Source organism: Stegostoma tigrinum, chromosome 8, assembly GCF_030684315.1.
Source record: "Stegostoma tigrinum isolate sSteTig4 chromosome 8, sSteTig4.hap1, whole genome shotgun sequence".
NCBI lineage: Eukaryota > Metazoa > Chordata > Chondrichthyes > Orectolobiformes > Stegostomatidae > Stegostoma > Stegostoma tigrinum.
In genome coordinates, this window is record NC_081361.1 from 14,363,431 (window position 1) to 14,375,616 (window position 12,186).

At 42.2% G+C, this 12,186-nt stretch overlaps 1 protein-coding gene and 1 long non-coding RNA gene across 3 annotated transcripts in view; one reads left to right on the forward strand and one right to left on the reverse strand.

Annotated features, from left to right (window-relative positions):
• astn1 (astrotactin 1) overlaps nucleotides 1-12,186 on the reverse strand; it is a 1,971,124-nt gene that overhangs the window by 438,113 nt on the left and 1,520,825 nt on the right. Inside the window, exon 14 of the mRNA XM_048538653.2 lies at nucleotides 6,756-6,883. Coding sequence (XP_048394610.1) covers nucleotides 6,756-6,883 — 128 coding nt within the window. The remainder of the gene's footprint in view (nucleotides 1-6,755; nucleotides 6,884-12,186) is intronic.
• LOC125456031 (uncharacterized) overlaps nucleotides 976-12,186 on the forward strand; it is a 142,404-nt gene continuing 131,193 nt past the window's right edge. Inside the window, exons 1-2 of one of the 2 annotated variants that reach the window (XR_009446049.1) lie at nucleotides 976-1,434; nucleotides 7,453-7,578. This is a non-coding gene — a long non-coding RNA (uncharacterized LOC125456031). The remainder of the gene's footprint in view (nucleotides 1,435-7,452; nucleotides 7,579-12,186) is intronic. The other variant, XR_007248372.2, reaches the window with a different exon arrangement.

Sequence of the window (12,186 nt, forward strand, 5' to 3'; positions counted from 1 at the left end):
AGTTTCTTCAAATGGATGCAATTTACTGTCTTTGCATGTCCGCTAACAAGAAAGGTAAACACAATTCCCTTGCAAATCCACAGTAATAGCCTGCATTCGATATCAAGGCAGGGCACTTCAATTGCCTTGAGTCGGGAGATGTAATCTCCAGCATCTCCGATCCTCGAAGGTGCATTTTCCGTCTTAAAATTGGAAGGAGTGAATTCTGCCCCATGTAGTCGCAAGATTACAAGATAGATCCGAGTGAAGTCACGGCGAAAGGGAAAAGCTCGCCTAATTTGTGTTCTGACTGTGAAGTCAGAGCATTCGGCAAAACATTTTCCTCCAAGGTACTGATCCCTTTTCAGGTCAGACAAATTATTTCTTGGTTCGTTCGCTGTGAGCTCATTCCATAAATTGAACATATGTATTTTTGAATGAGGCTGTTTGAAGAAGTTCGACAGGAAATGGGCAACATTAATTTCCCTCCATGGCTTTTCGCTGCAAACAGCAGGTAATAAAAAGCCGCTAATATAAATGTGTTCAGCATCAAATTAATAGCTTGCCTTTTCTACCCAGACAAGGCACATGTATCCATGCATAACACGCAACAGCTGCAAAGGACACATAGGGGCAAGTTTAAAAAAAACCATTGGGAGACTTGGGGACAGATAAGGACAGGTTAGGCTTTCTTTTCCTACCTGAATAAATTACAGGTAGATTAATACAGTTGAGATTGAGGCAGTAAAATGTCCCAAATGGAGAAAAAGACGGAAGGCACTCACATGCATTATTTGAAAAGAGGCTTGCATTATTCACGATAACAGTGTGTGGAGCTGGATGAACACACCAGACCAAGCAGCATCTCAGGAGCACAAAAGCTGACGTTTCGGGTCTAGACCCTTCTCTGATCCAATTATTCACCACAGTTTCAGCCTCAATGCGGGCGCGTTATGTTAAAACAAAAGAGAACCTGTGAGAGTTGCTCACCATAAATTAATCATCAGTGGCTTGAGCTTCGACAACACCTGTGTCGCATTGGGATGCGCTGAGATTGGGAAAGGTGCTACATAAATGCAAGTTATTTCTTTCCTGCTTAAAGTGAAAGCGGAGCGAAAGTTTGCTGTGGCCCTACGCCGGGGAACAAACGCAGCCTCCACGAGTGGGTGGATACAAAGCCGTAGTGTCATTTCAGATTGAGCGCTCACGGCTCCAGCGATTCAGTGATAAACCATTCACGCACATTAAGCAGTGAGGCTGCTCAGGGGATTCACTAAGGCTCCTGTGAGCCAAGTACTGCATGAAAGTTCAAGATTACCATGTCTTCACAGTGTCTCTCCTACATTCAACCAATTGTGGAAAATTCGATGTTAGTTCACTCGTGAATGGCTTGTGTCAGGTTCAGGTGACTCAAAACACTCGAGAGGCCGGATTTCGATAGCTGTTCATGTGCAGGTATGTGATAACATCACATTGTCAATGAGATCGGGGCCATTTCAGCCGAACGCCGCTGGAACCTGCGAGATAAAACTCTCAGGTACTGGCAATAGATCAATGAACCAAAACAAACCACCCCATTAACATTTGCTCTTTCAGTCAAAAATCAATTCCCAGTCACAGTGAGTAATCCTGATTCCTCTGAATAAACAAGAAAACTACTGCATAGCTGGAAACTTATTAACTGTAGAACAAACACTGCAGAAGGAGTGTGTCATGTTTGAAAGAGCATTGCAAGGAGCGGGGGATTAACTCGGTTCAGAAAGGGAGCCCCGAAGACTGAGACAAATAAATGCTGCACCTTTGCTGTCCACTCTATGCCTCAGCAAATGCAGCAGAGACTGATTTGAGACAGTTAGGCATCTGAAACGATGCTTTTCTTCTGGGCTTGATGACGTCACAAATTATCATCAGGCGGTGCAGAAGGCTGTCAACAAAATGTTGGCCAAACCCAACAGCCTCACATTTAAAATGATGGATTGATCCAATAGCTACGATTTTTTGCTACAGGGAATACGACACTTGGATCATTCTCTGTCTGAAGGCACATTGCCCAATGTCTCACCTTTATCCAGATCCTTTTTTTAAAGATTGTTCCTAGGCTGCCCCAACAACAGGAAATAATTCTGTCAAACAACCCTCTCAATTTCTTACAAGATGCTAAAGGCCTCAATAAGATCAGCCATCTGCCTTTGTTTCAGGTATTAATTGAGTAACCTCTCCTCAAAGTCCACCCCATGGGGCCCTGGTAACATTCCGGTCAATCTGCACTGCGCCCTGCCTAAGTAATCTTCCTAAAGTACAAATACTCAGAACTGTACACAGTATGCGGATGCGGTGTACAGCCCTTTGCAGTAAAAAAACTTCCCCTTTATGTGCCAGCCCTTGCATTATAATGGCTAACATTCCATTATTCTTTTACATTATGTTTTCGACCTGACTACTACATTTTATTAACTCCGTAGATTAACGCCCAAAATGCTTTGGACTTCTATTGTTCACTGGTTAAAAAGTGCTCTGGTTTTTGCGATCAATGACTTCACATCTGATGAAATTCATCTGCCTTACTTTTGTCTCACACTTAATCTATCATTATTTCTGTAATGCTGTGCTTTCATTACACTGTTTGTTATGCCAAAAATCACCCTACCATCAACAAAATGGATCTCTTTGTGATCTCCAAGTCCATTTACCCTTCTTAATAAACAGAAATGTAGTGCACTGATGGAGTCAGTGGCCCCTGATCTGCAGAATGAATAAAAGCACGAGCTTATCACCTTTAAAACACTGCAGAAAACTAAATTAATGCAGATAAACTAAAACTTTATTTGTATTTCAAATAAGAACAGATATGAATGGAAACAGATAAATTATAGAACAGATAGTTGTATGTACTTCTTGCTAAAGAGTGGTAAGTATTTTGAATAATATATGAAGCAAGGTAATAGAAATGGAAACTGGTGTTTTTCAAAATAAAATTACATGCCTTGACTGGACAAGCAATGCTGTACAATAATGCCCATTTGTCACCTATGAAATTTCTTTCATCTGCTGAAGAATTCAATCACAAATTTCACAAATAACATCTGCTCCACTGAATAAATCTCCATCAGTAACACAGCAACTGACCATCAGTCTCCTGAATGAAAACATACTCAGCTGGTGCACAAACCCATCTCCTCTAGTGCATACACTATCCACACCCTGCTTAGTCAACACACATTCTACTGGTACACAGATTCATCCTCTGAGATATCTATGCTCCAAAGCTTCTGGCCTCAGGAGCCGCTCTAATTTTGCCATTGACAACTGTGCCTTCAGCTTTCCAGGTCTTAAGTTATTGATTTCTCCCCTCAAACCTCTGTTTGCCTATCCTTCCTCTCCTTTAAAATGTTCCTTTCTTGCTTTCTTAAAATCTATCTCTGATTACCATCTTTGTGAGAGGCCTGGGGTCAATAATGTTTGATAACATTGTCCCGTAATGTGCCCTGGAATATTTTACCACATTACATGAAAGATATATAAACATGAATTTTGACTGTTAACATTGTTAAAATCTGCCTCTTTAATCAAGCTTGGAATGTCTTCGTATCAACAAGTGAAAGGCTATTCTTGAACTATAAAACTCTGTCTATGTTTGTCTGAATGATTTAGAGGCCTCACAAATAATGAGGTTGAGGAGTTAAGGAAGAACAGCCAAAAAGCAAATAGAGGACCACCCAGGATTCAATGTTCAATTTTTGAACCAAGCCATTCTGAAGGCATTTATTAAGGTAGTTTTTGTTTGGCTTTAATAGGACAGTTCACTGCAGTATGGGAGTGAGCACAACAAAAATTCCTCAGAGTGATGCTTTTTTAAAGGAATAAATTATGAAGACAGGTCATATTGATGATGAGACACCACAGTGTGGAGCTGGAGGAACAGAGCAGACCAGGCAGCATCAGAGGAGCAGGAATGTTGACATTTCAGGTCGGGACCCTTCTTCAGAAATGGGGAGGGGGAAGGGAGCTCAGAAATAAATAGAGAGGAGGGGGTGAGGCTACAGAAGGACCAGAGGGTTGTGGTGGGAGAGAGATCCACTGAGGTCTTTCTGGAGGGAGGAGGATAACTTCTTCAAAGTGGGCATCCTTGGAAGAGGCTTCGCAGTGGAGTCATACATCAGAGAAAGCAAGAACTGCCAATGCTGGAGTCAGAGATAACATAGTGTGGAGCTGGTGGAACACAGCAGGCCGGGCAGCATCAGAGACTCTTCCAACTACATTCCCACAGGGGGAATGTTATCCCAACACTCTTAAAGAATGTTCTAATTGAGATGTTTATGAGGATCATAAGATTTGACACAAAGTAGGTAGAAACTTTTTTTTTGGTGTGACTGCCCAGCACAAATGGATGTACCTTATTATTAAAGTTGGATGAGTGGCACTGTGGTATTGTCCCTGCCTCTGAGCCAAGAGACCTGGGTTTAAGTTCTGCTGCTCCAGAGGTGTGTTATACCACATCTGCACAGTTTGGTTAGAAATATCGAGAACTGAAGTCAAGCTTTTCAGGAGTAATGACAAGTAGACTTGCTCGTACAAAAAATACTGAAAATCTGGAAGTTTCTCCCTCATAAACAGATTATGGGTCAATTGATAATTTCTTAAACTGGAACAGATAGATCTTTCTTTGGCAGGGTGATCCACATGGTTAGATAAATTCTCAGATCAGCCATCATTTTAATGAATGGCTAAATAGGTTTGACAGGCCGAATTGTCAATTCTCGCTCGACATTCCTCGCAGACAGGTCCCCAATTTTTGGGAAAATTTTCAGATTTTGTGGATTTGTTCTGCCAGTGCTACAATGGCAACAACTTATCTTCAGAATGGCCAACACTAAATAAACCTAGTTCCTGGTCGCAATTGTGGATTTGAAAGAAATACTCAGGTAACTAAACAACACATTGATATTTATACTGCAGTCACATTAGAGTTTTGTCTATTGTACTCATTTGTTAATTCTGTGGCTGAATTTGTACAGGCCCGACAAACAAATCGAGGATGCTACATGATTCCATAAGCAAATGTGTATTGCAGTACCGTTAAAAATGCTAAAAGTGTGAACGCTGTCGTTGAGTGATTTATCTTTTGAGGAAGAGATGATCATTAGTCATCTGGACAGTTTGCTGGCTTGGAACCTCCTCTCTATAAGGTTAAAATTACCTGCCTAGGCCATTTGTATTTAATGTTGCCATTAGGATGTCAATTTGTGCAATTGGCCTTTCGATCCACATTCCTTTTCTGACTATTTCTAACCATCCTGTTCAGTCATATTAATGATATACTTCTGGAGCTGGTGGGACTTGAGACCCAGGTCTCCTGGCCTGGAGGTAGGGCCAATACCACTCCACCACAAAAACCTTCATTTTTTTTATCAGACATATCCCTGCTCGGTTAAGTGACAAAACCATTTAAGTGATTAGCACCTCCAATGACAAGATAATAAAATGTGAGGCTGGATTAACACAGCAGGCCAAGCAGCATCTCAGGAGCACAAAAGCTGACGTTTCGGGCCTAGACCCTTCAACAGAGAGGGGGATGGGGAGAGGGAACTGGAATAAATAGGGAGAGAGGGGGAGGCGGACCGAAGATGGAGAGTAAAGAAGATAGGTGGAGAGAGTATAGGTGGGGAGGTAGGGAGGGGATAGGTCAGTCCAGGGAAGACGGACAGGTCAAGGAGGTGGGATGAGGTTAGTAGGTAGATGGGGGTGCGGCTTGGGGTGGGAGGAAGGGATGGGTGAGAGGAAGAACCGGTTAGGGAGGCAGAGACAGGTTGGACTGTTTTTGGGATGCAGTGGGTGGGGGGGAAGAGCTGGGCTGGTTGTGTGGTGCAGTGGGGGGAGGGGACGAACTGGGCTGGTTTAGGGATGCAGTAGGGGAAGGGGAGATTTTGAAACTGGTGAAGTCCACATTGATACCATTAGGCTGCAGGGTTCCCAGGCGGAATATGAGTTGCTGTTCCTGCAACCTTCGGGTGGCATCATTGTGGCAGTGCAGGAGGCCCATGATAGACATGTCATCCCTAAACCAGCCCAGTTTGTCCCCTCCCCCCACTGCACCACACAACCAGCCCAGCTCTTCCCCCCGACCCACTGCATCCCAAAACCAGTCCAACCTGTCTCTGCCTCCCTAACCGGTTCTTCCTCTCACCCATCCCTTCCTCCCACCCCAAGCCGCACCCCCATCTACCTACTAACCTCATCCCACCTCCTTGACCTGTCCGTCTTCCCTGGACTGACCTATCCCCTCCCTACCTCCCCACCTATACTCTCTCCACCTATCTTCTTTACTCTCCATCTTCGGTCCGCCTCCCCCTCTCTCCCTATTTATTCCAGTTCCCTCTCCCCATCCCCCTCTCTGATGAAGGGTCTAGGCCCGAAACGTCAGCTTTTGTGCTCCTGAGATGCTGCTTGGCCTGCTGTGTTCATCCAGCCTCACATTTTATTATCTTGGAATTCTCCAGCATCTGCAGTTCCCATTATCTCTGAATATAGCACCTCCAATGACCATGTTTTTCCCCATTAAACATATGTAATTGCAGCCATTTATCTCCAGTTTGCGAAATTATCTCACATTTGAACATGCCATTTTGTGCAAGAAATGCTTAAAGCCCTGTTTAATGAGGAAGAGCCACCAATTATGCTTCAAAGAGGTCAAAGATTGATTGATTGATCCAGGGTCTGACTGTCTTCCCGTTAAGCACATAAAACACATAAAGTCTAAAGTGCATGTTCAGCCTGACCTGTGAGGTAATCTGGATCCGGAATGGGTTCAGACAGCAATTCCTGACAATGGCTTTCACTGGGCAGAGCTGATACAATCACTCCATCTGGCAGCTGCTGTGGTATACCAATCATCACATTCTTCTGTCTAAAGGAGAAAGAGAGAGAGACAAGAAAACAGTCCATGATGGAAAAAGTTTGTGGGATATTATCTCTGCACAATCTGTAGACATCGACCAATTCATTTATTAAGACAGAAACCACACCCTCATTTTTTTTTTGTTTGAACAGCACAATTAATAATATTATGCATTTTTCAAAATTTAAAGCCAAACATATTTTCTGGAACTGGAGACAGTAAGTGGAATTTGGCCATATAGGAGAGATGTTTGGTTCCTATGGATCAGCAAGGCCCCTTGCTCCATTCTCACTCACCCACTTTGTTGCCCCAGTCATAATTTCAACCTTCCCCTGAAGGTCCTTTGCATTATTTCAAAACTGCTAAGTCTGAATGGGCAAGTCACACACAGTTAAATGTAATATTATAATTAAGCACATATTTTGCCGAATGGCTATAGCTGCTGCCTGTACTCTGAGCATGCACAAAGACTTTCTAAAACATACGTTGAGTTGGTCTATCAGTGTTCTCGCTCGGTAGCATAACGTTGCACCTCAGCAGATTCTCAAATCTTAATGATTTGCTTCTCTGAACTGCAGGGTTTTTTTTCAAAAAAGAGTTTGAATGTTGCACCATCTTGAGGAGAAGCTGATTTGGGCATTCCGGACACCACAGTCCCCAAATGGGATCTTCCATGAAGTTCAAAGGAGCAACAAAATGCAGAGGTAAATATGCCAAAAGCTCTCTCTCTTAATTCAGGATAAGCGCATCTGTAAGTAAAAATGACTTTAAAGTTTACCAGAATATTTTCTGGCTCTCCTTGACACAACAGTTGAATTGACACACTTGTCATTTTATGCACAGGCTGCTTCCTGTTGTCAGTTGTACATTTCTCATTCATCAAGTTAAAGCCTGGATTGTATTATGACATTTCATCAGAATACATGAACAGTGGTATACCATTCAGCCCCATGATTCAATTTCATTCTGGCTTATCATTGAAATGCCATTTACCCACTTCGTCCTCATCATCTTGTATGCCATTGGTAATCAGAAGTCTATCACTCCATGACCTAAATCATATTCAAAGGCTGAACTTGCATAGCCCTCAGTGGTAGAGAGTTTCGGAGGTTAACAACACTCTAAGTTAAATATTTTTTCATAATCTCGGGCATGAGTGACACCCCTCTTATTTTAAAATTGTGCCCCCCAGTTTCTGCACTCCTTAAGCAGGGGAAATACATTATCTTAATTTACCCTGTCTATTGCTCTCAGCTTTTTGTAAATTTCAATGAAATCGCATTCTTCATAAACTGTTGGGACAAGAAGCTTAGATTGCCCAATCTCTCTTCATTGGATCGCCCTGCTCGCCCGAGGACACTTCTAGTGAACCTTCTCTGCATTCCCTTAATAGCAATAAGATCTTTCCTAAGATAAAGACTCTAGAACTGCACACAGTACTCCAGGTGTGGTCTAACCAAGCTTCCATACAATTGAAACAAGACTTCACTAATCCGTACTCAAATCCTCTTGTAATAAAAGTTAACATTCCATTGACATTCCTAATAGCTTACTGCACTGCATGTTATCCTTCAGTGACTTAGTGACAGGGACACCTAGGTCTGTTTAGATATCTAGACTTTCCATCCTCTTGTCATGTAAGAAATATTACACATGTCTGTTTTTCCTACGAATGTGCATAACCTCACATTTTCCCACATTATATTTATCTGTCATGTTCTTATTCATTCAATAAAACCTGCTAATATCCTCCTGGACCCACTTAATATCTTCCTCACAACACATATTCCCACTTAGCTTTGTATCATGTACAAACATTAATTAACTTAGAACAGTAAATATGACAGAAAATTAATCTAAGTAATTACATAAAGGTTTCTCTTCAGTTTCTACTATCATAACACAGTCCTGTGATACCAGAAATGTCCCTGCAGCTTCCTTTGTAAAGTCTTTTAGACTTGGGTGTTTCCACAGCATCTCACAGTATCGAAATTATCCATGAATTTTGTATCCCCAAATTCATTGGTTCTGAACTTTTCTTGACCAGTCTCCTATCCTCCACCTCCTGAAGAGGTAGAGCTTCTCCAAAACACTGCTACCTGTATCCTACTCCATAATAAAATCCATTCACCCACCTAATCTAACAGGTAGGCAATAGAATGTTTGGTCTGTGCCATCCACTTCACACTGGAAGGCAGATTTATGGGAAAAGGGGAAGAGTGGAGCCAGTGGCTCCAGTTAGCACAGATCTAATCCAACGTCTCTGGCACAGTGGAATCAGCTTCGAATTAGATGGGTTTCTTCACTAAATCCACTCCCAGAAGAACCCTCCCTAATCAAATTGGTACACAACGTTGGGATTATATAATTAGAACAAAACAGTGAAATTCCAGCTTGGTATGGATCCTCACAGGATGCTGAAGGAATACCTTTCATTGGTTAAGGGACCCGAACAGCAACTTTTTCACACAGCGGGTGGTCAGTGTATGGAATGAGCTGCCAGTGGAAGTGGTAGAAGTGGGTACAATTACAACTTTTAAAAGACATTTGGACAGCTACATGAATAGAAGGCATTTAGAGGAGTATTGGCCAAAGGCTGGCAAATAAGACTAGTTCAGTTTAGGATACCCAGTTGGCGAGGACAGGTTTGGGCTGAAGGTTCTGTTCCATGCTATAAGCCTGTATGACTAAGTGGTAAGACATCTAAAGCTTTAGGAAATAGCTGTATGAAGACATTCTCTGACATGTAGGCATAAGATGTGTTCGTTTCTGAGGATGAGGGTGCAGTGGCAGCCAGCTACTGCTGAGCTGTGTTATCATCAGCTGGTGGAATAAGCATTCAGTGAAACACATTTATTTATATTAAGCTCAGTTGGATCATAGCATGAACTTTGAACAAAATGGAGCTCCTTCACTAGGCTGTTAGCAAGACATTCTGACAGCTATTATCCACTGAAAAAAGATTCAGTGTTCAAATGGTGAAATGACAAGACAATGATTAGCCTCCTTGGGATGATGACTCTTGTGCTGTTTGTGCAGCATTCGTATCTTTAGATTTAAAGAGTGGGATAAAATCCCACCTACTCCATAGATATTTCATTAATACAGGTCCAAAATACTTTACCTGCTTGGCGTGAACCTCCTGAGGGCTAACTTATTTCAGATGATAATGGGTTGGATCTCCAGCCTGTGTGAGATGTTTAGTGACTCAGCACGTTTTCAGCATCAAGCATTTATTCAACATTGAAGGGTGCTGTTCATGATGACTTACTCAGCCTGGAACCCCAAAATACTAACCTGTCACTGCAAGTGTTCACACGTAGTTGCACAGTATCCTGAAAACCAACATATTTCGCAGTTGGCCAACCACAGAGCAAGACAATAATTAATATTTGGCACTGTGGACAGCTGCCCAGTTTTGGCTGGACAAAAATGCAACAGCATCTGATGACTACCTCTGGCAATCCAGGCTCAATTCTTTGGATTTTGGGCAAATGGGATAAGTTGGATAGATAGCATTGACTTCATCCTTGGACAACCAGCAACACAAACAAATTTCTCATTAGATTCATTTGGAAACTCTGAAATTATAGCAATGTGCATCAGATTTCCAATTGCCCAAAACCAAAATGCAGACCAATGATCATATCTCTGGTGACGATGATACTCTCTCCACATATTGCTTGACCTCTTTATAACATGGTAAAATATTTAAGGTATTCTCCATATTTGCAATTATTCTAGTTGTGCAGAATATTCAAGCATTGAAAAATACCTGAAGAACATGAATAAATACAAAAGAGACAGTGTATATCATTTTCATCTCGTAAGCTTTCACTGTCACAGCTCGGCAGTTCTGTATTCACTGTCGCTTAAAATGCACTGCTTGTTCCTATTTTCTGATCCATTTTCATAAGATGGTACTGCAAATAAACTGTGTGAATGAGTCCGGCAGCTGGGGATTAAGTGTACCAATTCTGAATATAAATGTTTTATCTTCTCTGAACTGGTCATTCATACTTAAACATCCGTGCAGCTGGAGGTTCCTGCTCTGTTGAGATGGAAATCCAAAAATACTTTGCCAGGACATTGATATTTTATCAATAGAGGTTTTCACACCCCGAAGTAAAAAAAGGCCTGTTAAAAGAAGAGATTTGGAAGTAGAAAAATTAGGCAAGTCATGCAAAATAAATTGTGCTGGAAGCCAACACATTTGAATAACCTGAAGGAGTCTTGATGATTTTTAATCATTCCTGGGATTTGAATTTCATTGGTTGGACCAGCATTTGCTACCCACCCCAAATTTATCGAGAGATGGTGAAGGTAAGTTGCTTCCTTGATCTCCTGCAGTCTTGGTTTTGCAGTTTTGGTTTACGAAGGTCATGAGATGGTGAGGATTTCTCTTGCTGGAGATGGTCATTGCCTGACACTTGTGTTGTGTATATGTAACATTCCAACTATCAGCTGTTGCCCGGATGTTGCCCAGGTCCTGCAGTAAAATGATATGAACTGTGGCAACAAGGAATGCTTCACGAAGATTGTTCAATATTATACAATTATCATTGTGCATCCTGACCTTTGACGTTAAGGTATTGTGAATATCATCAATGAAGTAGCTGAAGCCTAATGGTTTAAGGACACTGCCCTGAGGAACTCCTGCACTGATGTCCCGGGACTGAGTCGATTGACCTCCAACAAACCATAACCATCTTCCTTTGCATGAGGTATGACTGCAATCAACAAAGAGTTTTGCCCCTGATTCCTACTAATTCTGGTTTTGCTTAGGCACTTAGAGGCCATATTTGTTCAAATGCTGCCTTGATGTCAGCATTTTTGGACTTCTGGTTTTATGACTCATTTTATACAATAATCATAGAATCCCAACAGTGTGGGAACAGGCCATTCAGCCGAACAAGTCCACACTGCCCCTCCGAAGAGCATCCCACTCAGATTCATTCCTCTATCCCTGCATTTCCATGTCTAACTCACCCAGACACTATCAGCTACTTAGCATGGCCAATCCACCTACCCTGCTCAAACCAGAGCACCCCGAGGAAACCCACGCAGACACAGGGAGAATGCATAAACTACACAAAGATAGTTTCCTGAGGGTGGAATTGAACCCAGGTCCCTGGCATTGTGAGGAAGCAGTGCTAACCACTGAACCACCGTGCCAGTCTGTTTCTGCTGGGACCAGGTCTGACTTGAGATCAGGAGATGAATGGTCTAGGTAGAACCAACACTGAGCATCAGTGAGAGGGTTACTGCTGAGCAGGTGCTGCTTGATAGCCCTACTAATTGCATCTTATATT